The sequence below is a fragment of the Necator americanus genome, chromosome X, assembly GCF_031761385.1.
Source record: "Necator americanus strain Aroian chromosome X, whole genome shotgun sequence".
NCBI classification, from domain to species: Eukaryota; Metazoa; Nematoda; class Chromadorea; order Rhabditida; family Ancylostomatidae; genus Necator; species Necator americanus.
The window spans coordinates 13,184,453-13,211,264 of NC_087376.1; the positions used below are offsets into that span (position 1 = coordinate 13,184,453).

General features: G+C 43.9%; 7 protein-coding genes across 10 annotated transcripts in view; 6 read left to right on the top strand and 1 right to left on the bottom strand.

The window, feature by feature from the left end:
* The window catches only part of RB195_022828 (uncharacterized protein), a gene marked incomplete at both ends in the record, with an annotated part of 36,326 nt that extends 18,859 nt beyond the window's left edge, over nucleotides 1-17,467 (bottom strand). Inside the window, 3 exons of one of the 2 annotated variants that reach the window (XM_064210061.1) lie at nucleotides 5,008-5,140; nucleotides 14,979-15,064; nucleotides 17,293-17,467. In XM_064210061.1, the coding sequence (XP_064065942.1) occupies nucleotides 5,008-5,140; nucleotides 14,979-15,064; nucleotides 17,293-17,467 (394 nt within the window). The remainder of the gene's footprint in view (nucleotides 1-5,007; nucleotides 5,141-14,978; nucleotides 15,065-17,292) is intronic. The other variant, XM_064210063.1, reaches the window with a different exon arrangement.
* A 145-nt stretch (nucleotides 17,468-17,612) lies between these two features.
* Nucleotides 17,613-17,945, top strand: RB195_022830 (uncharacterized protein; the record flags this gene model as incomplete). 2 transcript variants are annotated; one of them, XM_064210066.1, is made up of 1 exon in its annotated part: nucleotides 17,613-17,945. In XM_064210066.1, the coding sequence occupies one exon, from the start codon at nucleotides 17,613-17,615 to the stop codon at nucleotides 17,943-17,945; it is 333 nt and encodes a 110-aa protein (XP_064065946.1). The 2 variants fall into 2 exon arrangements, with proteins under 2 accessions (XP_064065946.1, XP_064065947.1); XM_064210065.1 differs by having other exon boundaries at nucleotides 17,655-17,945.
* Nucleotides 17,946-21,784: 3,839 nt separating this feature from the next.
* Nucleotides 21,785-22,324, top strand: RB195_022831 (uncharacterized protein; the record flags this gene model as incomplete). Its single annotated transcript, XM_064210067.1, has 1 exon — nucleotides 21,785-22,324. The coding sequence occupies one exon, from the start codon at nucleotides 21,785-21,787 to the stop codon at nucleotides 22,322-22,324; it is 540 nt and encodes a 179-aa protein (XP_064065948.1).
* Nucleotides 22,325-22,388: 64 nt separating this feature from the next.
* Nucleotides 22,389-23,351, top strand: RB195_022832 (uncharacterized protein; the record flags this gene model as incomplete). Its single annotated transcript, XM_064210068.1, has 1 exon — nucleotides 22,389-23,351. The coding sequence occupies one exon, from the start codon at nucleotides 22,389-22,391 to the stop codon at nucleotides 23,349-23,351; it is 963 nt and encodes a 320-aa protein (XP_064065949.1).
* Nucleotides 23,352-23,584: 233 nt separating this feature from the next.
* RB195_022833 (uncharacterized protein) lies at nucleotides 23,585-24,460 on the top strand (the record flags this gene model as incomplete). Of its 2 annotated transcripts, none has more annotated exons than XM_064210069.1 (1): nucleotides 23,585-24,460. In XM_064210069.1, the coding sequence occupies one exon, from the start codon at nucleotides 23,585-23,587 to the stop codon at nucleotides 24,458-24,460; it is 876 nt and encodes a 291-aa protein (XP_064065950.1). The 2 variants fall into 2 exon arrangements, with proteins under 2 accessions (XP_064065950.1, XP_064065951.1); XM_064210070.1 differs by having other exon boundaries at nucleotides 23,702-24,460.
* Nucleotides 24,461-25,834: 1,374 nt separating this feature from the next.
* RB195_022834 (uncharacterized protein) lies at nucleotides 25,835-26,092 on the top strand (the record flags this gene model as incomplete). The annotated part of the gene is made up of 1 exon (XM_064210071.1): nucleotides 25,835-26,092. The coding sequence occupies one exon, from the start codon at nucleotides 25,835-25,837 to the stop codon at nucleotides 26,090-26,092; it is 258 nt and encodes an 85-aa protein (XP_064065952.1).
* An 86-nt stretch (nucleotides 26,093-26,178) lies between these two features.
* Nucleotides 26,179-26,511, top strand: RB195_022835 (uncharacterized protein; the record flags this gene model as incomplete). The annotated part of the gene is made up of 1 exon (XM_064210072.1): nucleotides 26,179-26,511. One exon carries the CDS (start codon nucleotides 26,179-26,181, stop codon nucleotides 26,509-26,511), a length of 333 nt encoding a protein of 110 aa, XP_064065953.1.
* Between the last annotated feature and the right edge of the window lie 301 nt (nucleotides 26,512-26,812).

The following is a 26,812-nucleotide window of genomic DNA, read 5'->3' on the forward strand; positions in this document are numbered from 1 at the left end:
AAAAGGAACCACTGGGCAGCTCTGATCGGGACAAATAGAATTATTGCTGCGGTGGAAAAGCTCGAGGAACAACAATAATCAAGGTATAGTGGGGTCAAAACGACATGAAGCACGGCGCATTTGCGCAAGCGGCTGCACTCGAAGCAGCGCGCTGGAGCGTAGCGGCTAGAATCGAGAAGGATCCTTACTAGCAGCACGAGTAGAATGGAACCACGAACTCAAGTCCAAGCTTGCGAGGGGTTGCAGAGAAGCAATAGAAAAAGACCTCTAGGAGAGAAGAGCAGCAAAACTGACGGAAGCAGCAGAGGCGGGCAAGAGCATTCGGCGAGCAAGTACCGTCGGAACTTCTCGAATCATAAAATGGAAACCACCGCTTTCCTGAACCCAAAATGAAAAACTATATTATCAAGAAAGGAAATGGAGAGGATCATTCACAATTTCTGCTCAGATCCCTTCGACAGCCACGTACACTCGCCTCTTCCGAGGAGAGATGGACATGTCATACTAGAAGTCCTTCCTTCTGGAGTCCAACGTGCCATGTAAGTAAGAAATTGTACGGGACCCAGTCCCGATAGAGTAAGATGAGAACATCTGAAGAACTTTCCGCCAGTACTTGCCAACATTCCGGCGAGGCTCTTTACGTTAATTGTCAGAATGCAAGGTTTCTAAGCAGTGAAAGACCAACAAAACCGCGTTGTTGTATGAGAAAGGACATTCACATGACATCGGCAATTATCGCTCAATCTGCTTACTATCCTTCATCGGCTGCGGGACAAGAAGTACCCGTGAAAAATATATACTATGTATTATATAAAGCTGTATAAAACGCTTGCTTGCACGTTTTATACAGCTTTATATAATAAAACTTTGTATGGTTCTTCAAATTTCTTTCAACAGCGTTTTATCGCTTCATTTCTATCTATTCTCTGCATAAAATCAATATGACATGTTAGGTGTATTAGTGGCGAACAGAGACCTTTGTATCTTCGAGATATACCTTTAGGTACTGGGTATGTCTACGAGGCATTATTCGCTTAATCGTTGGATGCCAGTTTTACCCAACTAGATAAGCAAAAAGAAATCCTTAGAAAGCGAAAAAAGTAAAGGAGATAGCATAACATCGATCAGTGGGACATTTTTTGAAACTTCTCTCGCATTCCCAGAGATGGATGAGTGTTTTCCTATTCTCTGCATAAAATCTAACAAGTCGAAACAGCGTAATTTCATTTTAACTCGCATTTCTAAATGGCATATTACTTATACAAACCTATTTCATTCTTTCCTTTTTTATATTAACTTACAAGCACACTTTATGTAGACCTTCAAACAACATCTAATACCAGTTACTTTCCTTTCCGTTCGACTTTAAAAGCTGCAGGCGCGACGAAAAAAAATTGTCGCAAGAACGGTAGACGCAGCGAAATGGGTGGGGAGGGTGGCGTGGGCGGGGCGTCTTGAAGACGTACCACGAAAGGAGCAATCAGGCTACTGTAGCGATTATGACGGTTTCAGGAGACGCGCGGTGCAATTAACCACGCTCATTAACCTCCTGGATACGCGGCGGCATATCATACGGGTACCTCTTGACCGTTCCTCTCCTTCATTTACAAGCTCTTTACAAATATGATCTCTTGACACGATTGAAAAGTGCTAGATGAAGGACACCCGTGAAAGCGACCAGGGTTTCGAAAAGGACTCAGCGCGACTGAGCACATTCACTGTTTCGAAACTCATCTCGAGGATAGAAGACGCCGCTCTGTCTACACACATATATATATATATGTATATATATATATATGTATATATATATGTATATGTATATATATATACATACATGTATATATATTATACATATAAATATATATATATATATACATATATATAGGTATATATATGTGTAATGGTGAACGAAAATTTAGCAATATTTCGCTCCACGAGTTTTTGCTCCGATTTTACTTTTTCTTTTGGTTAAATCTAGTACATAGGATTGAAATGGAAATACGATGCAATTCCGTCTAAAAAGTGTTGAGAACTGCAGGAAGAAAACCTGCAATTTTAGATTTATTTGAAATACAGAAGGACACAAATTACTTATCAAGCGTCTTACTTCTTGTATTGTTTGCGTAACATTTCCTTTCTCTTGTTGCTCTTTTTATTATGTACTACACTTTCTCATGGATCTCTTAGTTTTATATATACGCAAAAAAAAACAAGGTGCTCCAAATACTCAAGAGCTATCTATTAAAGACCTTTTTACGGATGTAGAAAGATTTTGCTCTTCGTTTTAACGTTCATTTTAAGTACGTTAAGTACGTTAACAGAATTTCCAACTTTTCGAAAAGCAGAAATTTCCCCTGAAAAGTTTTAGAGGTGGCAGACCAAAGAAAACTACGGAAAGAATTGATGTCAATATTCTAAAAGAAGTTTGTAGGAATCCGCATTTAAATAGTCGATGTTGAAAAAGACCTAGTTAAATTTATAATTTTTCTTTCCCACGAAACGGTCCGACAACACACGAACGAGCTTTAAGGTACGGAAGTCTTTGGAAAACTACTCCAATTTTCTTGAACAAACTAAATAGAATTCTCCGAGAATCTTGTTATTAATTCTTATAGTATTCTCTCTGTTCGGGCACCTCTGGAAATCTTCATTAGAGCTTTCCATTTCTCGAAACGTTGATCAATTCTGGTAACCTACTAGGATGAACATTATACGAATATTATTATATGAACATTTCACGTTGACGAGGTCCTTGAGCCGTATCCAGCTGAGCTTTCAGCTGATCCATCCGTGTAGCGAACACGTCACCCCCGTCTCGTTGGAGGTCTCCCTCGTGGGCGTTTAGCATCCAATGAGATCCACTCTAGCGTTCTTTTAGTCCATCTATCGTCGATTCTTCTCATAATGTGACGGGCCCACCTGTGCTTTGCTTTCGATACATATTCCGCGATTCTGGGTCGCGAAGACGGGACATTCCTCTTAAGTCGGAGCTACGAAGACCGGCTAGGTGTTGTGTGCGCCGGTTAAACTTCAGGAGACAGAGCCGGCTGCTTGCAGTGATTCAAGGAGAGATGAGAGGAACCACCTCGGTCTCCATAATCTACGAGCCCGTATGCGGATACTCCACCTGAAATTCGTACCACCCCAGATTCGTGGTATGCTGCCTTCAAGTCGGAGCTGCGAAGACCGGCTAGGTGTTGTGTGCGCCGGTTAAACTTCAGAAGACATCCCTCGAGGGTTCTGTGGGTAGTAAGTCTAGGAAGTAAGTAGCTTCGTAGACGTGGCAGCGATGGCCGCCCACGTCTCTGCTGCGTAACAGAACGCTGGAAGAACTGTCGAGTCGAACAGATGGGCACGAAGATCTTGGTCCGTCAATTGGTCAGTAGCTTCAATGATGGGTGCGAATGCTACCCATGCTGCTCTCATTCTTCTATTCAGTTCAACCTTCAAGTCGTTTTCCATGTTCATAGAACGCCCAAGGTATACGTATGGCGAAGTCTTCACAATTTGGGAGCCTTCAAGTTCTACTTCTCCATCCTTGCAGTAGGCGTTCTTCATGAACCTCTTTAGACTCGTTCTTTTTTGTTCTGCTTCCAGAATCTTCTTCTGCTTGTATTTCGAAAGATCCTCCTGCAACGATTTTCTGCAGTTAGTGTTTGCTACTAACCGCTCAATGTGCGATGCATTCGGATCAAGCCTCAAAGTCCTTCTTTCCAACAATTCCTTGGTGGTCTTCGAAATTCGATCCAAGTATGTCGTGTGCGGCTTCGAGGCACGCTCAGCACAGGTTCGTAATCCTCTCAGCAGCATCTCGTAGTCCACGTTTGGGTCCTCCTCGATGTGCTAGTCACCTTGGGACAAGGAGTGCTCGAGTACGCAATCCTCGTAGACGACTTCTTTCTCCTTCGTTTCCGATAGCAGAAATTCTTTTCCATTGTGTGGCTAAGTCGTATTTTCGCACGAAGGAGACGGTGATCAGAACCACTACAAAAGGATGGTATTACTGAGACGTCAAGTAGACACCACCTCCGGTTGGTGAGTATATGGTCGATCTTCGCACGAGTCGCGCCATCGCCAATTCCCATGTCCACCGATGATGCTCTTTCTTCATGAAAAGGGAGTTCCCAAGAGACGAGCGGCGGACAGCAGCGCGGAGAGACGATTGCCATTTTCATTCCGGTTCCCTAGTCCAAATCTTCCGATCCTGTATTCCTCTTCTGTAGCCTTTCCTAGTTTTGCGTTGAAGTTTGCGACAACGGATTTGTAGGACTTCTCTTTGCAGATCACTTCCTCCAGCTCCTCGTAAAACGCATCCAATCCGGATTCATCAGCTGCTGATGCTGGTGAGTAGCAGTTGATGATACTGATGGGTTTTTGGCGCGGAGGGCGGAGGCGAAGAATGGCGCTGCCAGGATCTCGTAAGAATCGACAGGATGGACGACAGATGGTTGGACAACAAAACCAACACCGCCTACATTTCGCGACTGAACCTCCCCTCCACGAATGACGAGTGCACCGTCATTCATCTGTTGCGCTCTGCAGCTCTGAGAAGGGCATGGAGGTCAGCGTCTGTGGACACTATTTGGGGTCCAGAATCAAACGTCCTGAGCAACCTGAGATTTGATCGCCTCTCACCGGTCGTCACACCGTCCGACGTCTGGAACGACAGCGCTCATTGTGCAGGATACTGAGGCAGTGAATATGAATATGAGTGGCAAAAAGACTTCCCTAAACTGTACTTGTTTTCCTGTATTTTCGCTCTTTGTATAAGTTAGTAAATCGCAAAATCAACATGCATTATACAGACCGAATTGGCAAGTTACATGCTAGCTGTAAGTTTGGTACAAGAACAAAACCAGTATGCTGATAATTCAAGTACAGGATTGCGCTACTGTCAGCAAAGTGTACAAAACGAAAACTGTTTAACTGTTGGGATGAGATTGATGCCCACTTTTTCTTAATGTGTGGTCATGGTAAAGAAAAACGGAGAGAACTGTGAGCTCAAACCGGGTGTGTCGATTATGTTTATATTTATTCCATGCCAATCGACGTATGTAGCAGCAGACTGAATCGTGATTCCTCGTTGCCTCTCCAACTCCATAAAATCCATAGTAGCACCGACCTCATCTTTACCACGAACCTAAAGCAAATTCACAATTCAAAAAAGCCTTCCTATTTCTGCAATTATCTAGTCTAAACTAACATAACATACATATATACGCACATATAAATGCCACTGTACGACTGCAATTTTCAAGCCATTGCCATTTGTATGACAAAATTGTATGTTTTTTGATTTACCTGCTTTCTGTAAGCACACTTTGCTCCTTCACATCGGTACTTACTGTAAGCACAGTTAATTTCAAAGGCTAGTGGTTAAAGACAGCAGACAGCAAGACCGCTCACATATAAAAATATAATAAGAAAATATTGTGTAATAACTAGTCTATTTAGAGCTGAACTAGTACCACGACTTCATTGTAAACATTACTTTTTGCTCTGCGATGGTTGAGAAATTCGAAAGTTGAAGAAAAGTGGCGGCAGGCTTAAGTGCTTCGCGCCTGAGCTTGAAGACAACAGCAGCTTGCTGCAGTTTTTACTGAACTTACTGGTCGGAGAGCCAAAGAAGCCAGCAGTTCGCTGTAAAAAAAATCCAAAGTTAACTAGTCATAAAGATAGCTAGTTTGAACGATTACAGGAGATCGAACCCCAACACCCTATCTCGAAGTAGAAATGAAACAGTGAGGTCTCCATATGAAGGTATAATTCCCCTGTACATTTCCTTCGCTTCCGATCCCTTAACTGTTGCGATAAACTGGGTTCTTTTGAAAGCACACTTGGAAGATAATGTATTAGTGAACATCACTAACGACAGTATCAAGCGACAGTTGGCTCGTAATAGACTCTACGATAGGCAATGTGTATCGGAATACTGCGTTGTTTCTCCCTTCGGGAGAACTGAAGATTACACAAAGGTCAGAGTAATCTACCAGATAGAATGCCTGACATGCAATTATATCTATACTGCAGAAATTAGAAGGATGCTGAGCCTGCGCATCAAAGACCATTTGACTGATAAAAGGCGTGGAAACACAATTACACCATTGCAACGTCATAAGAATAAAAAACATAATGGAAATGAGTTTCAAATAAAATGTGGGATGTCAGACCACGAGAAACAAACATTTGTTAGGAAGGCATTGGAGGCATTTTGGATACCTCACGAATCCATCCGCGAATGACAGAAATGAGTGCTTATCAATTACTAATGAATGTACGCCGTTCGTAACACTGTGAGCTATAAGATTGTTCAACATGCAGTGTTCAACACGCAGTTCCTTAACACTGTCCACACATCACTGCTTAAGCATAGTGCACGGTGCGTAGATCTCACTCGCCTTTGGTGACAATCTAAGAACGCAGTTAAGCAGGATGTAAGATGGTGTGGAAGGGATAGGCACAGAGCCTGCTGTTCTTTGTTTTCTTCACTACACCCTCGATGATCCACTCATAGAAACGAAAATAGTGCAGTTGGGCGTTGCCAACGTTTACTCCCATGTTACCCAATTACAAATTTCTTATTAAGCCTTCGAGAGCGGCGCCGGATTTTAGTGGCATTGTATAGTTTTCATTTTCGCTTTTTTTTACATATATGAAAGACTATTTTGTTCTCGAGTACTACCAACTCTTAAAAGCAGACCTAGGTTGTCCTCCATTTTTAATATTGAAGCTAGAGGTTGACCTTAAATAAAAAATAATGCTTGACCTAGGTTGTCCTCCATTTTTCTTTGCATGGTTTTAGTGTTGCATTTGGTGACATATTTTAGCAAACGCATTGTTGGAATTCGTTACAAGCGGAGATTGTTTGGTTGAAACAGTGCGAGAGTTACATGGAATTTTCATCAGGAGAAATGCACGAACGAAACAACCGTGAAAAGTCATAACGTTTGCCTCTAACCGAACTTGTGCGTTCAATTATTTGAACACACAAGTTCTGTTATAGGCAGAAGAGGAGATCTCGGACTGGTACATCAACTGAAAACACTGTCGTCATGAAAGTTAGTGTTGCAGTGTTCAAAAATGGTCACTATGGACGTCGCAGGACGGGTGTAGCGCAATCGGTAAGAGGTTCCGGTTTGCCTGCACCATCGATCGATGGTTGCAAACTGTCCTATTGCCAGCAAGGTCTTTCAACCCTCGGGGTCGATGAATTGGTACCAGACGTGTCTGGGAGGGTAAAAACACTAATTTGACTTATCGGGTAGCCCCCGCAAGTCATTTTAGGGCTGCACGTGGGGTCTGATTAAATTTGCACGCGTAGGTGCATCGTTGACTTTACTGTACTTTACCCTTTATTGTATCGGAGCCCTCTCCTCACATCAGTCGAGATGTTGTTGGGAAATGAAGAAATTTTGGTCTGACGTTGTTGCTATGTGACTCACGAGGTGCAGATTAGGGAATTCTTGGTTGTCCAAAGATTACGTGACCGTTTCCGTTCCAGTCGAATCGAAAGGTATCCTTCGGAGAAATAATATAAACTCAAGACAAGGCATGATTTAGGTGAGTTTTAAATGAAATTCACGATATTAACCCACGAGAAAGAAATATCTGCTAGAACCGTTCAATTGACTCTAACGTTAGTGATCGACTAGTGAAATGCAAAAAATATCTGACAGGAGCAAATTATCTCCTCATACGTATTGATTTGTTGAGTAAGGAGATGTAAATGTATGTTGTTGATGTATGTGATGTTATTGTTCACTAAATGACAAATAGAAGATAATCGATGGAATAAAACTCAATGAAAGTTTAACATTAAATGTTAACTACAGGCTTCTGTATTTACATAGAACGAACAAAAAATGTCTTGAATTGTCATGCCTAAAAAATTGTCTATGTCTCATGCTTACTTTCACTGATATGATTTGGAAAAATCATATCAGTGAAACAAAAAGAACACTGTGAAACAAAAAAACACTGGTTAGTGAAAAAAAGAAACAGTGGTTTAGAAGTTCCTCTCGACTGAAAAATGGAGGCTCTCTTATTTCACGGTAAGCAAGAAATGTTCCTCACTTTTAACGCAGAATTCCTTTAATTGATATAGATCCCCTTCTGACCATCTCTTTTCTCGTTCTTGGGAAAATCCTCCTATCGTACTGGGCTTACCACCGTTACGAATTGCTGCGGCAAAAAATTGAGGTAGAAAGAAGTATGACTTGGAAAGATACCGAGTATCAAGCACAGACATTAATCAGGAAACCATCGCAATAAAAGTAGAACAGGAATCTTTTTAAAGTGATTATTTATTAAAGTACTCAATACTTAGGAGCAGACGTACCATATACAGACTTGAACGTTTGAAGATTTGCGTGAATTATTGTGGTTTCGCCACTAAAGACCTAACATGTTCAACCCAAACACTTCGCTCAATACTTTGATCTTATTCGTTACACACATTCTGTAGCAATGGATCGAAAACGATCACTCTTCACCTTGCAGTACATCCACTAAAACCAGTGCAAATTGACATCCGCTAGATTCTGATTTCGGTTCGAAAACCTATACGCAACATATCCCACATTAAGTGGCAACACTTGGGGCGCGTACACAAGCTTGACTGTTATCTGCTCGAAGTGGCCCTGCTTTCACCAAACGCAATCAAGCACTTGCGTAAAAGCTTTGGGAACGTCCGAACTAAATAACCTGCATTGTTATATGGTAAAAACTTCCCCTAAAGTGCAAAAAGGTGTTGTCGTACGGCACCATACCAGAACCTATATCCTATGATATCGAGTGCCTGAGGGAATCATGGAATCTTTGGCGACAAACATCCGTCTCGTATCACTGAACTTCCGGTCCCTGTCAAGTGAATTCCAAGAAGCCGCTCTATCCAAATTCAATGAATTCCAAAAACAGTCTGGTGGAGGAGTCTGGACCAACGTTGTCAAGATGCGCCTTTGTACGACTGTGAGATCGCAGAGGACTTAAACTCTAGATCGGAAGTGATCAGGCACCTGCGGAAACCGTAAGGATTACCAACAAGGATGAATTTTATGAAGAAATCGATATGTTGATATCCAAGATACCAAAAAAGCAGGTGGTAATTGTCGGAATTGATGCTAATGTAAAGATGGGACTTGAACAACAATCCGAAGTGGTTAGAAAATGGTTCTACCCTAAGGAGCAAACATCGGACAACGGAAGTCGTCTGATAGATCTTTGCAAGCAGACGATATTACCTCCACTTTTAAGAGGAATCATCGTTGCCATCAGCTTAGGTGCCACGGGACAACCTTATCAACGCCAGAAGAGCAGCAAAAGTGGAAGATGCCGACTCTTGAGCTTCAGCTCGACTACGTTCTGATAAAAGAACATCCCTCTGTCAGAGATCCGAAAACCTAGAGCTGTCTAGGATATCGCATTCGATTCCGACACACACAGTTCCACACAGTTCTTCCCAACTTAATGGTAGGACTCCAGAAAAAAGTCGCGGAGATCAACTCCAACCGAAGCTTGAATTGGCAGGTCTGAAAGACGATGAAAGATGAATGTAGAAAGAAGTTACTCCAACGAGTATCGATCAATATTGGATTACCGCCAAAGAAGTGGATGACGCTGACTTTTTCGCTAAATGCATTCAAGACACCGCAAAGAAAATCCTCCCGATCTGAACAACAAGGAAGAAGTTCGCCTTTGAATCTGCAGAGACAAGATCCATGTTAAATCCTATATGTGTAGCCCGCGTTACTGGTACCTTCAGCCAGGAAAAGCGCCTGAGAACGAAATTACGTCGTCACCTAAAAAGTGATCGTAAGAACGAATGGACGTCAGAGCGAAGGAGCTTGAGAAGGCGTGGGAGGACTAGAGCCTGAGAAAGGCCTATACTCTGCTAAAGCAGTATAGCGGCAAGATTAAGAGGTGTTCGCGTGTCCTGAACACAGCCAACGGGGTCGCTGTCGGGTAGCAACCTTCCCCTTCTGGAAGGAGCATTTTAACACTTTGCTGAAGTGACAAGCGCCGTCAGTCCCTGAACTCGTGCACGTCCAGAGACAGACATAGACCACGGTCAGCGAAGAGCCACCGACTGTGTGGGAGGTTCCAGTGGTATTCAAAAAATGAAGAATGGAAAATCTGGCGGAGACGATGGAATTAGCGCAGAAATGCTAAAATCTCTTCCTCCTGGGATTCGTGAGATGACGAAGATCATTCGTTCAATATGGATTGACGAAAGCATTCTTGACTCGTGGAGACACGCTATTATAATTCCTCTCCACAAGAAGCTATCAGTTATGAAACCCAGTAATCACCGAGGAATATCATTACTTCGGGTAATGTACAAGGTTTTGGAGCAGATCATCCTGTATCGACTAGTCCGACATTGCGAAGAAACCACCCGTGACGAGCAAGCCGCCTTTCGCCCAGGTCGATCGACGATTGATCAAGTGTTTATTGTGAGAAGAGTGATTGAAGTGTGGCAGCGATATTCGAAGCCTCTACAGTTAGCATTTTTGGGCTTCGAAGTCGCTTTCGACTCTCTTCACCGAGGCCGTCTTCTCAATGCACTTCGCGCCGAGTTCCAGGAAACTTCGTACGCCTAATAAACGACATGAATAGAAGAACAACTGCTGCGGTCCGAACACCTGCTGGATTTATTACACCATTGGAAGTGGAAACTGGAAAAAGACAAGGGACCGTGGTGGGACCCTTTCTGTTCAACTTTGCCGTAGATGACATAATGCGAAGAACAGTTGAGCAGTGTCCCGCTAGCACCTTCTGCACGTCCCTTGGTGGATCTCGAGTACGCCGACGATGTCTCCTTGAGACCCTCAACGGGAATCAGGGTGCATGGACAACCTATCGAACTCGTGGATGAGTTCTGTTATTTGGGCTGTATGCTGAAAAAGAATGGCGGCTATGAGAGAGATATTCAGCGAAAATGTGCTGAAGCTAACTCGGCATTCAACTCATTGACCAAGTGCCTGTCGTGGACCCCGTCGCTAGCGAAGTCAAGTTGCGAGTGTACCTATCCGCAACTCACCCTATCATGATGTACGGATAGGATACTTGGGCAGCGCCGGCGATGGTGATAGAAAAGCTTGACTGCTGTTTAGACGACTGCTAGGCTACTTTTGCCCTTTGGCCATAATGAAGAACTTTACTCTAAAGTGGACATGGTGTACCGGCGGATGACACGTGGAAAACGTCAACATCTTGCCCGGCCTTCTGAACTCATGGAGAACCGTCTTCGCTTCTTTGGTCCCGTTGTGAGGAGACCATCTGATCGTCTTGTCCGAGTAGTCCTGAGGATGCTTCCAGATCCTAATTGGAAAAGGCCTCCAGATCGTAAAAGTTCTGGGCGGAGGTGGCGAAGGAAGATCTGAGGACACTTGGCGTTGACAGGCTGTTCAGTCGAGACGTGAAATTCCGCCATTTGTGCCATAGCGACGGATGGGTAGATTCTATGCGAACTCTAGCTGAAGATCGAACAAGATGGACTCGGATATGTTCAAGGACGACATACCCCGCCGAAGATGCAGATAGCCGCGTTAGACCGTGACACGCGCCCGCCGATTATGTCAAGTAAGTCAAATGTTAGGTATTGCCCGTAACACCTTGAATCTGAAAACATGGTTTATAGATGTTCTGATAGTAATCTAGTGCTTGAAACAGAGACCAAAATGCAAAGTTACAGCAAGTAGGACATCTTCCGTAGACGAGTTATAACTTTTGTTGTGCCACGTTCCAGCGAGTAAATATAAGGTCAACTATGCCTTTCAGAAATGCAGAATTAACTTGTTTGGATGCTTCGCTTTTTTGTTTTTTAGCTTCTAGCGTTGCGATCTTTGCCTATGATGTTCATTATCTATGTTTTCATTTGTAGTTTGCAAATCTTATTCATGGAGTCGATCAGCGCAGCCGTGTCGTACTAGTCTTGTTGACACGAGAACCTATGGAACAGCAAATTCAATAGGAGCTGCGCTGGTTTTGATGTTTCTCTGTAATTGGAGTTCCGCTGACAAACTCTTTCAGATATAATGTTTCATTCATTTGCTTCGTGAACAAGCTGGACAGGATTGGCGCTACGCCGTTTCGTGCTTTATATGGACTACTTAACAAGCTTAAAGGCATCACCCCACGAATCTGAGGTGGTACGGATTTCAAGTGGAGTATTTGTATACGGGGTCGTAGATGATGGACAGGAGGGTGATTCCTAATTCCTTCCTAATTTCTTTTTCTTTTTTCTTAATTTCTTCTTCCTAATTGCCATAAAAAACGGCCCAGAAGATTCCGCTTAGGGCGTTCTGGCGCACTATTTTTTACAAGGAGTTCGACTGGAGCGCGCCAGCCTTGTGCGGCGCCGCATCTTCCGGGCGGTTTTTTAACGGCAATTAGGAATAAATGGACGGAATCACCCTCCTCTCCATAATCTACTATCCCTTATAAGAACACTCCACCTGAAATCTGCACCACCTCAGATTCGTGGGGTGATGCCTTTAAACACAATGCTGCTCTCATTCAACTACCGATTGGCAAAGTGTGAATCAGTGTTTAATGGATGTGACAGTTTTAGTTTTTATTGAGCTTAGGATTCTGGTTTCCGTGGTGTTGTCGATTTGACAGAAGAGCACTATTTTTTCCATGAAGGAAAGGAAGGACTAGTGGTTCAAATTGGCGAAATTCCTGACAATATGAGAGCACAGGTGAAAGAATTCAGAGGAGAAATGATTCCAGAGGAGATCGGCAAGGACGAAAGCCAGCTTGCTCGCTGCGCGTTGTTTCTTTGCGAAGTTTAATGAGTCGGTACAGGATAATCCGCTCTGAATCCTTGTACATAACAGATCGCAGCAAACAGATCCCTCGAGAAATCCTAAGGTCCGTGAACAGCGTGTCTCCACGAGTCAGTAGTAATTTCTTCTATCTATATTGAAAAGATGATCTCCGTCATCTCACGAATCCCAGGAGGAAGAGATTTTAGCATTTCTGCGCTAATTCCATCGTCTCCGCCAGATTTTCCGTTCTTCAACTTCTGAACACAGACCAGAACCTCTTACTCGAACGGCGCTTCCTCGTTAACCGCATATGTCGATTTATGAACATGCACGAGATCAGAAACTGATTCTCTTCATTTTCTTTTCTCTCATCCACTCCATTGGCAGTGATGAGGACGTAAGAACATCTTTTCATCTTGCCGCTATACTGCTTTAGTAAAACAGTCTTTCCGCGGGTTCTTTTTTCCCACCGCTTTTCAAACTCCTTCGCTCTTGCCGTCCACTTTTTCCTCTTTTCTTTTCGAAGTTTTCCGGTTCAGCAAGGTTTTGAAGTGATCTCTCCAAATTTACAGGGTTGCTTTACCGGCAGCCACTCCATTGGCAGTGATGAGGACTGGAGAACATCTTCTCATCTTGCCGCTATACTGCTTTGATGAAACATAGCCTTTCCGCGGATCCTTGTCCTTCCACGCCTCTTCAAACTCCATCGCTCTTGACGTCCACTCTTTGTTGCGGTCTTGTTGCAGTTGACGGCACAACTTCCTTCTCAGACGCTTTTCCTTGTTGAAATCACCAGTTCCGTAGGTGAGACATACAGAATTGTACGTGGGTCTTGCCTCTGCAGATGCAAAAACAAACTTATTCCGCGGTCTTTGAACCGCAAGTGTTTCCCTTGCAGCGCTCTGGATACACATTGCGAGGGAATCCATCGCCAAGCTTCTTCCTGGTCCGTACTCGAACATGAAGAGAAACACTTTGGGGAAATTTCGTTCTGCATTCTTCGTCCTTCAGTCCTGCCATGTCGATTTTCGGTTAAATTGAACCTCTCGGTTTCTCTTGTGGAGCCGTATCTTGAAACTGAGAAGAAGTGGACGGTGATCGGGATCGAACGCGACATCCTAAACAGCTCTAGATTTTCGGATATCTGACTGAGGAATGTTCTTCGTCAGAACGTAGTCGAGCTGATGTTTAAGAGTCTTCATCTTCCACTTGCGCTGCTCGCTGCACCTTTATCCGACGTGTGCTCCGCGTATAACACCATTTTCCTAGCACATCGCATTGTTCTTCAAGTCCCATCGATCTGCGTCGATTCCGACAATGACCACATGTTGGCTGGGTATTTTATAAATCAACGCATTAAGTTCACCATAGAGGGCATCCTTACTGTTGTTCCGGCTTCCTGCATGGGCACTTACGATCCAGGGTTTACGTCCTCTGCAATACTGCAGTCGTACAATTGCGTTTCTTGACGACGTTGAACCAAATTCCTCCACCTGGTTGTTGTAGTTTTTCCTTACAGCTATAGCACAGCCAAACTTTGTTTACTTTGTTCTCATGAGCATCGCCGCAGTATATGGTGTAATTTCCGATGCTGATGACGGGCCGATCTCTCATGCGTGTTTCCTGCAGTGTACCAAACGGCACACAGAGATACCGCAGAAGCCTAAACAGGGCGGTTTGTTGGAGTTCACTCGATAGAGTTTGGCAGTTCAGCGTAACGAAACGAATAGTTGTTGCCAAAGATTCCATGCTCCCCTCAGGCCCATAAGGCGGCAGATATGCTGCATTTAAAGGCATCACCCCACAAATCTGAGCTGGTACGGATTTCAGGTGGAGTATTCGTATACGCGATTGTAGATTATGGAGAGGGGGGTGATTCTGTCAATTTCTTGCTAACTACCGTAAAAAACGGCCCGGAAGAGCGGCGCGTGCAAAAGGCTGGCGCGATCCAGTCGAACTCCTTGTGGAAAATAGTGTGTCAGAACGCCCGAAGCCGTATCTTCCGGGCCGTTTTTTTTACGGCAATAAGGAAAAAGTGACGGAATCACCTTTTTCTCCATGATCTACTATCCCGTACACGAATACTCCACCTGAAATCCGTACCACCTCAGATTCGTGGAATGATGCTTTTAATCGCTGACATTTTGCGGAAATGAGGTAAGACATACGAAGAATAAGAATAAAAAATCACTAACTCCACAAAATTACCTCGTGCATGGAGTCGATCCGACCTGCATAGAAGAGAATTCGTTCCGTTACTGTGGTCTTGCCAGAGTCAATATGAGCAGAAATACCTTAACAAGGACGAACTCATTCAGAAGGGAATTAAATATGCGCAAGGACAGAAGTCTTAGTGACAAAGTTCACTACGAAAAGGAAACTACAAGAAACTATTCAATTCTGTTGTAGTAAGGAACCTTGTGAACTTGTGAGTCTGACGATTGAAACAGTGAAATTTAGCATTGAAAAGAGGACGTTACTTTGCCCTTTACCATAGGGACTGATTCTTGTTTCTTGAAACAGTTCATATTTATTTAATGGGAAACCCGAAAATGTGTTCTGCTATTCCTCATCACCAAATTCGAATTCGTTTTCGTGAGCCTAGCATCAGTTGTCAGCAGTAACAGATGTGCATGAACTTTCACAGCCTATTCTTACTCCAAACTTGTGGTAGGACTCTCCCCCGGTTACTGATATACGTTAGTTTGAAATGTTCACAAATTGTTTGGCGCAGAGAAATTAGGCTTCGTCTTCTCAGGAAGTATTTATTAGGCTAAAGTAATTCTTGCTAAGGGCCATCGCATCACAAAACTGACGATGTTCTATGGGGTCTCTATGGATAAATTAGGACTCAGGGTGGATTACGAATATAAATGGTGAAGAGTAGATTGTGTATAAGAGGGTCACTTCGCTCAGTTCACCCTAATTGCCCTGAAAAACGCCGTGGGAAACGTTCGTTCCTACAGGATACGTTAGAAAAGTCCACCTTTGTACAGGTTCCCCAGCTCTCTCAACAGCCTATTCATTAGTTTTGCTTGAAGGATGTTGAGCAGTGCTTGACGTTCGACCGTTTCTGGATGTGGCGTGTGCACAATGATGATGTATTTTCACGTACGAAGACGACTAAGAATAAGCGCCGTGCTCCACGTCATTTTTCATGAGGATCAAGCAAAATTGAGCAGTGTCACGCTCACATTCGTAATACACACAACCCGAACTCCATATCTGCCCACAAAAACCGCTACATTATCAGTTTCGTGATACCCTATCTTTGAAAAGGAAGAAGCCATTATATCCAGAATGCAATAATGACAGTTTCAAACATAAAGCGGACTGCTAGAAAAGGCATTCCCCGGAAACATAATGGACCCAACTTCACTTTCCGAAGAAAGGCTTACGTCTGAGGAAATTATACTATCTACTCACCATCTGAAAGTTGACGCCCTGTTTCCCCAATATAGTAAATCTAATCCATAGGTTTTCATAACTGAACAATGTAAATGAGTTTATGAACAGGCTGGTAACTGAACTACAAATAGAAAGCGAAATAAAAGTGCGGAGAAATCGGAACTTAGCTCGGACGATAATTAAAGAAATATGTCGCGAAAGTTCTCGATAGCCACAGCTGTTGCTGGCTGAAGCAGACCTACTGCATTCGGAGGTCAGCGATACAATAACAACGATGAAGTGACATTCAGTCACTGCCGTGCCAGTGCATCCTTACCACCCTATTTTGCAATACATTCCTTTCCTTGTTCGGCATTTAGAATGACTTATTCGACTTAAAGGCAGCATACCAGAATTCTGACGTGGTGAAGGAATCCGCGGGAAAATTTAGTTAATTTGTAGATAGCGGGATCAGGGATGCTTTCGCTCATCTCTCCTTGGTCTTCGTAAGAAACGGCGTGGAAGACGACGTTTTTCAAGACCTTTTCAGTTGCAACGCGCCACTTCTGAGCACACGTCACATCCGAGCGCGATCGGTCGAAGGTCAGTGATGTCTTCTTGCCAGTCTATTCAAGCAGAAACAATGAATAGGCTGCTAAGGAGATGGGATTGTGTGTATGGGCGTTCTAACGTACCTCGTAATAACCAGTGCTTCCCACCCTGTATACAACTTGCACAGCTATATGGCGGAAGTTACTCAAATATTGCAAAACGGACTCGGGTCACTCGGTGTCGATTGGCACTTCAAGAAGGATGTCGTGTCTCGTTTGATCTGTCTATCGACAACGAGACGGATGGAGCAGAGACGAATTGATGGGTTCTGTGCGAGCTCTTGCTGTAGATCGAAAAGGTAGAGCTGTATTCAAAGACGACACGTCTCGACAAAGATGCGGCAACCGTGTCAGGCAATAAAACCAGCCCCCGATTGTGCCAAGTGTAGTGGAATCAAAACGATATGAAGCACGGTGCAGTTGCGTAATCGGCTGCTCAAAGCGGTGTGGTGGAGGGTAGCGGTTAAGACCGAGTGAGGACCACTACTACCACAGTTCATTGCTGCAGTGCGCAATGGTCCCACCTTGACTCCAACCGCTTTCTCTGCCGCGTCGCTTCGAGCGCAGCCGCTTATGCAACTGGGCCATGTTTGATTTCGTTTTGACTCGACTATAAATCAAGCTAGTCTCACAATATACAGAAATGGCACCGATATCCGGTGTCCACACATTAGTCACCGGGCTGCGTGGCGTCCTCATATGGGGAATGGGAAGCTAAACGTGGAACAAAAGCGACCTTGTACCTGCCCTGATCCGGAAATGGATTAGGCGATGGGTTTCCTGCCTCAGCTATTCCAGGGATAACTCATGCAATCCGTGTATCTCACGCGTCATAGCGCTAGACATGGTAATAAGAAAGTCTTTTGACTCAGGAAGACCGTCTAGTATGGCAGGACGACGGACAGGATTGCAAAAGCCATCGAGTTTCTCGGGGAACAAGTTGGAAGAGGCTACCTGGTCGAAACGGGACTTGTCGACTGAGGTGGTGAAAGAGGACCTGAGGACGCTAGGCGTGGATAGGCTGCTCAGGCGAGACGTAAGATTTCGCAGGATATTGAATAGCAACGAATGGATCGATTCTGTGCAAGCTCTCGCAGAAGATCGAGAAGTTTGGGCTGAGCTATGTTCAAAGACGGCACACCTCGGCGAAGATACGGATAATCGCGCCAGGCGATGACATCAGCCCACCGATTAGGTCAAGTTAGTCAGCCAATGCATCAATTCGGTGTATTTGTTCTCAGAGAAGAACCAAGACGAAAACCCGACTAACGAAAAGCTTGTTTGGCCTCTGCGGTATACACGCGCAGACATGATTATTTCTTACCACTGGGCTGTACCTATATTCGAGGGCTTTGTCTAAGAAAAACAATTAATTTTTAGTAGGCAGAGTTATGCTATTTAAAAGGCTAAAAACCGAAATGTGAAATGTGCAGTATCTGTCAAATGTCATTTGATTAAATTATCGACCATTTCGCACTGATGTGACTTAATTCGTTCATCATTTCTTTTCTTCATCTGATTTCGTAAGACTAACTTTGCTCCACACGGATCCCCAGGGAAAAAAACCGTTTTGCAAGTTTTTGAAATGTTCAGTTGAATAGTCCGGTCAAAACAAACTGAAGATTAGTGCAGTTGTTACGCGGCTACGCTCGAAGGGTCGCGGTTGAGCTAGCGATCAAGGTGGAACCTTTCCAAGTTCCAGCTGACTTTGCAGCAAAGCGAAATTAGCGATAGTATCAACTCGACTGTAACTACTTGCTTCACCGTCGAACACAACTGTGCTAGGCTTCATTGTTTTTATCCTCCCAGACAAGTATGGCACCAATTCATCGACCCCGGAGGGATGAATGACTTGGTTTGCAGCAGAACAGTTTACAACTATCGTTCGATCGTGCGAACACCACCCGTTCTTCGCCGTCTTTAGTGACCATTTTTGAAAACTGCAACATAATCGTTCATGATGATGTTTGCAGCTGACGTAGCAGTCCGAGATTTCCTTTTTTGCCCCTAACCTGTCTGTTCAAATTACTAAACGCACAGGTTCGGCCTGTGCTACAGTACCAAAAAAAAATAGGGTGAGAAGATATTTCTCCAATCTTAGCCAATAATTTCTCAAGAATCTACTGTATACAACTTATCATTACATATTTAGAAGATCCAGCAATATGTTGACTCTTCTCGGACGGCGAGTATGTAAACGTCACAGAGCTTCCAACGCTTCAAGAGCTTCGAACTTTTCAAGCACTTTGAACGCCAATATCTTCGCGTCTCATCTCTACCCCTCACGACTGGCACAACTGACCGTTACAATAGCCACTCTTTCTCGATCTCGCCAAAAGTTGTCCCTGCAATTCTACATCGACGTTCAATAGTTCTGGTACATACGGAATATTCAATAGGGTAGAATAATTCAACAAATAAGATAAAGGTGTGACTGGTATATTTTCTACTTCTTCTATGATATTCTAGTATTCACAATACATCATTATTACTTCTCAGTGCAATATCGTACAGTATAGCCCGCGTGACCATCCAAAAAGGGTGTTAAGATGAGCAATTATTCACAACAGTTGTTTCGTTCGTGCGTTTCTCCTGGTGAAAATTCCACGTAACACGCGCACATTTCCACCCATACTCCTCTTGTAACGAATTCCAGTAATTGTCAAACGCTTCTGTGTCGTGTACTACTGCCTATCTAACCATGCGTTTGCTACAAAATTTCACTAAGTACAACATTGACAACTATGCGAGGAAAAAATGGAGGACAACTTGGGTCGAGCGTTATTTTTCAATAACTTTTGGCTTCAATGGTAACTAGTGTTAAGAAATGTTAACACTTGAAAACAAACCTTTGTCTTTCATGTATGTGAAAAACTACGACAAAGCAATTTCGATAATCGGTTATTTTCTTTGAGACAAGAGCCAAGTTTTCCTTTAGCCGTGAGTCAAAGGCGCAACGTCTGCACGAACTCGTTAACCGTAAACATCACTTTATAACCTACTACGCATTTACTCCTCTAAAACAAAGAGAGAACTAGGTTGCCGCGTAGTTTCGTAGTGTTTTTATTTATACAGGAGATTGAAGATGGCGAGACATTGTCGCAAGGGTGCTGTCTATTTTTTCACCAAATACTCTGCATGTTTTACAATCGTCCTCTTTCAAAAATGTCTTGAAACTCTCCTCATCGAACTCCGAAGGTCGACCAGTCGTGACGTGGGAGGTGTCGTCGAAGTTGAACTCACCATTTCTGTACCTTCCACACCAAATAATAGATTATAGAGCAGTAGATCCACATATGGGGCGGGTGTAGTGTAGCGGTTAGAGGTTCCGCTTCCTGCACGATCCAATCGGAGTCTCGGATCAGCCCTAGTGCTCACCAAGTCTTTCATCCCTCTCGGGTCGATAAATTGGAACCAAACTCGTCTTGAATGATAAAAATACTGAATTGACACATCGGCTAGCCACCGCAAGTCATTGTATAGGCCAGTTACACGTTTGTAAACCTCAAACGATTCTGAATTTAAGTGAACGTGGGAGCACATTCCAAGCGGATTGATTAACGCCAGACACACTTTATCCTTTAAATTCACATATGGTCACGATCTGCTTCAGCGGCATTTACTCAGTTAATACTCGACGATGAACTAAGAAAAATAATAGAGTTCTAAAATACTACTCATTTCTAGAGCTGGAAATTCCTTCTGCGTCAGGTGTGAAATCTGAAAAAAGGGTACTTGGTGAAAACGGTAGACTTGTATGGCGGAAATAGCACCCTCCAATAGTGCTGCACAAAAGTGGCAATGAAAATGCTACGGAATTATGTAACAACCTATCAGTCATCAGATGCAAGCGCCAGAATTTCGCTGCGCACTTGCACAAACTCGTATCTAAACTTACACTCGGCTGCGAGAGGCCCCACCCCTTGCATCAATGCTAACGCGCCGCGAAATTAAGAAATGATACACTGAGTAACTGCTTCCTCTGTTGTTTCAGAGGAATAAGCTTAGGGGAAGTTAGAAAATAAATGTGTTTTACGTACTCTTACGTTAAACGAACGAGGAGAATATCACAATAAACCTTGATCCAAGAAAGAAAGGAAGTATGATCTCCGAATTTCAAGCTGAGCAAGGGATGAAATTGGAACTTAGGCTTTTTGATCATTATCATGCAGCTAACGACGATCACTTCAGGTAACTGCACAGTCAAAATATTTTACTATTCCTCTGTCCAGATTTCTTCTCGTTTTTCCATTTGTTCTTGCATTGCTTTCTTTACTTAACGTGTAGTTTCATTTCCCTTTGTTTTTGTTTTTCACTCTTTCTTCTTAACATTACCCACTTTTTTCATTGTATTTACTTCCTAGCATGTAATTATGTCGCTTACTTTGCTCCTAGTTAAGGAATCCTCCACAACGGTTTACCGCCTCATAGTGGCGTGGAGGTGACACTGGGCGTCGAATTGCGATGCACAGCGAAGGTTCGTCCTCCGGCAGAATCTCCCAAGCTGAGAAGGAGTTCGACACATCCGACATTCCGACTTCTCGGAATCGGAAGCCTAGCTAAGAGTAAACCACTGCTAATATTCACCACCGTCTTGGCAAAATGTCGCAAGGTGGCTCCCTGATCCATATAGGTTGGGCGACGACCTGTGGTGAAAGCTAAGCTCGCCGTGGCATGGCTGCTTAGTTTGGGGAAAAGTCTTCTTGCCACTCCAGCATATTCACTGCCTCAGTACCCTGCACACTAGGCCCTGCCCTCTCAGACGTCGGACGGTATGGCGACCGGTGAGAGGCGCTCAAATCTCAGGTTGCTCAGGACGTCATTGATTCTGGACCAAGGCGACACACACACGCACGACTCGCCATGGAGACTGTCTCAGACTGTGTACTTACAACGCGAGAACAGTTTCCACAGACGCTGACCTGCATGCCCTTCTCGGAGCTGCAGAGCGTATCAAATTTCACGTGATTGCTCTGCAGGAGACCAAGTGCAGAAGGAGCGACGTACGACAGATGAATGACGGTACACTACACTCGTCATTCGTGGAGAGAAGATTCGTCGCAAAATGTAGGCGGTGTTGGTTTTGTTGTGTACCGATCTCTCGTCCAGCTTGTCGATTCTCACGAGATCCTGTCACCTCATCTGGCCATTCTTCGCCTCCGCTCTCTGCGCCAAAAATCCATCAGTATCACCAACTGCTACTCATCAACATCAGCAGCTGATGAATCCGAATTGGACGCGTTTTACGAGGAGCTGGAGGAAGTAGTCCGCAACGAGAAGTCCTTCTACAAATTCGTTGTCGGAGACTTCAACGCAAAACTAGGAAAAGCCACAGAAGAGGAATACAGGATTGGAAGATTTGGACTAGGGGACCGGAATGAAAATGGCAATCGTCTCGCTGGGCTGTTGTCCGCCGCTCGCCTCTTTCATGGGAACTCTCTTTTCATGAAAAAAGATCATCGTCGGTGGACATGGGAATCGCCCAATGACGCGACTCGTGCGGAGATCGATCACATACTCCCAACCGGAGGTGGTGTCTACTTGACGTCTCAGTAATACCATCCTTTTGTAGTGGTTCTGATCACCGTCTCCTTCGTGCAAAATACGACTTAGCCACACGATGGAAAAGAAGATCTGCTATCGGCAACGAAGGAGAAAGGAAGTCATCTACGACGATTGCGTACTCCAGGACTCCTTGCCCCAAGGTGACTGGCACATCGAAGAGGACCCAAACGTGGACTACGAGATGCTGCTCAGAGGATTACGAGTCTGTGCTGAACGTGCCTCGAAGCCGCGCACGACAAACTTGGATCGAATTTCGAAGACCACCAAAGAATTGTTGGAAAGAAGGGCTTCGAGGGTTGATCCGAATGCATCGGACATTGAGCGGTTAGTAGCAAACACTAGCTGCAGAAAAGCGTTGCAGGAGGATCTTATGAAATACAGGCAGAAGAAGATTCTGGAAGCAGCACAAAGAAAAACAAGTTTGAAGAAGTGCCGCAGGGATCTCCGCGAATATAATATTCCGCTAGCAACCTTGCTGAGCGAAAACGGGACTCGCACGTCTTCTCGTCGTGAGATGGAAATCATAACGGAGAGGTTCTACTCGAACCTTTTCCGTTCATCAACTCCTATGTCAAGCCCGACCATCCCCACTGGCGAAGCTCCACCATGGATTCTCCCTTCGGAAGTACGAGTCGCTATCAAGAGCATGAAATCTGGCACAGCCCCCGGACCTGATTTTATATCAGCACACTTTCTTCGGTCTGGCGGCCATCCGCTTCATGTAATCTCAGCAGCGCACATGACATCCTACCTTCAGAAAGAAAGGATCCCAGACCAGTGGAAGACCTCACGAACTGTTCTTATTCATAAGAAAGGTGACCGAGAGGACCTTCGGAACTACCGTCCGATATGCTTGCTGAGCGTGTTATACAAAGTATTCACCAAGATCATCCTCACCCGCATATCTAGGACGCTGGATGAAGCCCAGCCTCAAGAACAAGCTGGATTCCGCCAGGGGTTCAGCTGCTTGGACCACATCCAGAAGGTCATAGAGAATACCACCTGCCCCTTGTTCTAACCTTCGTCGACTATGAGAAAGCCTTTGACAGCGTAGAAACGAATGCAATACTGTCAGCGCTGGTCGACCAAGGTGTGGACGCGTCGTATGTGAGGACATTAGCCAATTGCTACGATCGATGCACGACTAGGATACAGCTTTTCCACCGCCCTCTCACCATACCCATCGGAAAGGGGGTACGACAAGGCGATACTATATCGCCGAAGCTGTTCACAGCTGCATTGCAATGGATAATGAAATCACTATCCTGGGAAGAAAGGGGCATACGTGTTGATGGAAGATTTCTTTCAAACCTTCGTTTCGCGGACGACATCGTTCTCTTTTCGAGCAGTACCAATGAAGCAGAAACGATGCTCAACGAATTGAACGAAGTAGGGAAGAGAATAGGACTACGAATAAACAGAAAGAAGACACAGTTCATGAAGAACGCCTACTGCGAGGACGGAGGAGTACAACTTGAAGGCTCCCAAATCGTGGAAACTCCGTCATACGTATACCTTGGACGTTCAATGAACATGGAAAACGACTTGGAGGAAGAACTAAATAGAAGAATGAGAGCATTCGCAGCCGTCAGGGAAGCTACGGACCAACTGACGGACCAAGATCTTCGTGCCCATCTGTTCGACTCGACAGTTCTTCCAGCGCTCTGTTACGCAGCGGAGACGTGGGCAGACACCGCGGCCACGTCTAGAAAGCTACTTACTACCCACAGAGCTCTTGAGAGATGTCTCCCAAAGTTTAACCGGCGCCCACAACACCTAGCCGGTCTTCGTAACTCCGACTTAAGAGGAATGTCCCGTCTTCGCGACCCAGCGGAATATGTGTCGAAAGCAAAGCATAGATGGGCCGGTCACATCATGAGAAGAATCGACGATAGATGGACTAAAAGAGAGCTAGAGTGGATCCCAAGGGACGCTAAACGCCCCCGAGGGAGACCGCCAACGAGATGGGGTGACGTGTTCGCTACACGGATGGACCAGCTGAGAGCTCAGCTGGATACGGCTCAAGGACCTCGTCAACGTCACTCACGAAGCTTGAGAACATCTTGGATGACAATGGCGAGGGAACGAAACGAGTGGAAGAGATGCTGGGGCTCGCACGTCCAGTGAAGACGGGCCATCTAAGTATCTGAGTAAGTAAGTAAGTTAAGGGATGCGTACTGCATGATAATCGGCACTTATATCACGTTAATATATGACAAGAGCATCGAAGCTAAAGGAACGCAATTCGCATAGAGAAAATAGTGGAGGTTTCTCAAATGAAAGTAAAGACTCTTTTCCAGAATCTCTTTCTAATTTGAGAAAGTACTTCTTCTACCAAATATTCTGGGTGATACAGCTCCAACACTGGTACGATATAAGGAAAAAAGTGTAAAAGAAAGCCAGTGGGGTCCACGACAAAACCTAGGTAGCATTTCCAGACTTTACCTGAAGTTTCAACTCGTAAGTATCTCCAAACGACTTTGTTTTGGTGTCTCTGGACTTGCTTTCAAGATTTTTTCTTTGGAAGAGCAGTTTTCTGCTATTATTAAACCAATTTTAGATACAGAAAGTGAAATCAAACTTCTTTCATATTCAAGCCTAGCCCTTTCATATGAAGTAAACGTTTCTTCTGTGCGAGAGTATGAATATTCATATGTTTTCGAATTTTATCAGCTCCCAACCTCAAGCATCTGCTCAAAAATACTTAGAATCGAATCAAAGCTACTACTGATGCAATTCGGCTCTGATGATGCTATTACGTAGAGGGAAGAATCACAGAAAACGGAAGAAATAATGTGGTTTGTTCTCCTATTACTAAAGCTCAAACACTAGTGAGGTTAAAAAAAGGGAGGCACGCTACTGTGTTAATACTTGATAGTGTGGGAAACATGTGAAAACGGCAGTGAACTTAATTATGTTGAAAGAAGTCGGACTGTAAAAATCACATAAAATGAAAAGAAAACTAATCAAGTAAAACAGGGATGTAATAGACGAGAAAGAGAGTGAAAACTCAAATTAAATAAGTGATAGTAATAAGGAGATCAGTGCAAGATCAAATGGAACAACGAGAAGAAAACTGGACAGAGGAAGAGTAAAAGATGTTAACTATGCAGTTAGTTGAAATTATCGTCGTTAGCTGCATGATAAGGATCAAAAAGCCTAAGGTGCAATTTCCCCCCTTACTCGGTATGAAATCCGGAGATCATACTTCCTTTTTTTCTTGGATTAAGGTTCATTGTGATATTCTCGTATGTTTTAAGTTAATAGTGCGCAAAACACCGTAAGGCACTCATTTTCTACCTTCCTCTAAGCTTATTCCTCTGAAACAACAGAAGTACCCTAAAATCCCATAGATAAGAGCGGTTTGTGCCAGAAAATGAAAATTGACGTTTGTATACGTTTTTTTTGGCGTTGTGTGCTCATGATTATCGCAATAATAGCCTACAACTCTACCTTTATTCTTACTGTTTTCTATACTCTTTCTATCCTGTATCACCTGTTATGAAACGTCGTAAATCGTATACAGCAGCTTTCAAGCTAGACGCCATCAATTATCGTGATTTGCATGGAACCTTGGCAGCGGCTAGTCATTTTGAAGTCACTGAAGCAATGATAAGAAAGTGGGTTGTTGATCGACAAAATCTTCAAGAGATGCCAGCAACGAAGAGAGCCCGACGATACAAAAAACCGAAGAAGTTGAAGATGCCATCTACAACTGGGTTGTCAAAAAACGAGAAGAAAATAGAGCTGTCACGGTGAAAGAAATAAGGACCAAAGCGAAGGAATTAGCAGAAGAGCATGGTCACCAAAATTTTAAAGCATCTGCGCATTGGTGCATCCTGTTTATGGCGCGAAAAAAGCTCTCTGTACGAAGAAGAATAAGTGTCGGTCAACCATTACCGTCTGACCATCTACAAAAATGCTCGGATTTTCGAAAGTTCGTTGCAGCTGAAGCCTTAAACGTATCCCCTTTCAATTTGGGAAATATTGATGAAGTACCAGTTCCCTTTGATATCATCTATGAACGGACAGTTGATGTGAAGGGACGAGAGAACATTAAAATTGATTCTACCGGCCATGAGAAATCTAATTTTACTGTTGTATTGGGAGTGACTGCTGCTGGAGAGAAACTTAAACCAATGCTAATTTTTAAGAAGAAGTTAATGTCAAAAGGATAATTTCCTCCAGATGTCATTGTGAAAACAAATGAAAAAGGTTGGATGAATCAGGAATTGATGAAAGAATGGATCGTTGAAGTATGGAACAAAAGAGAAAACGAAGAAGCTGCATTTTTAGTTAGCGAAAGTTTCCAATCCATTTCATCTGATGTTATTCAACATAGCTTTGAAAAAGCATTGTGTGATTTGGAAAATCTCAAAAACGATTTTGCCATGATGAATATAAACGATGATGACGAAGTAGAAATTGGAAAAGTTTAGTGTTATGTTTAGGTATGTTGGAGTCCTTGTTGTTTAATAT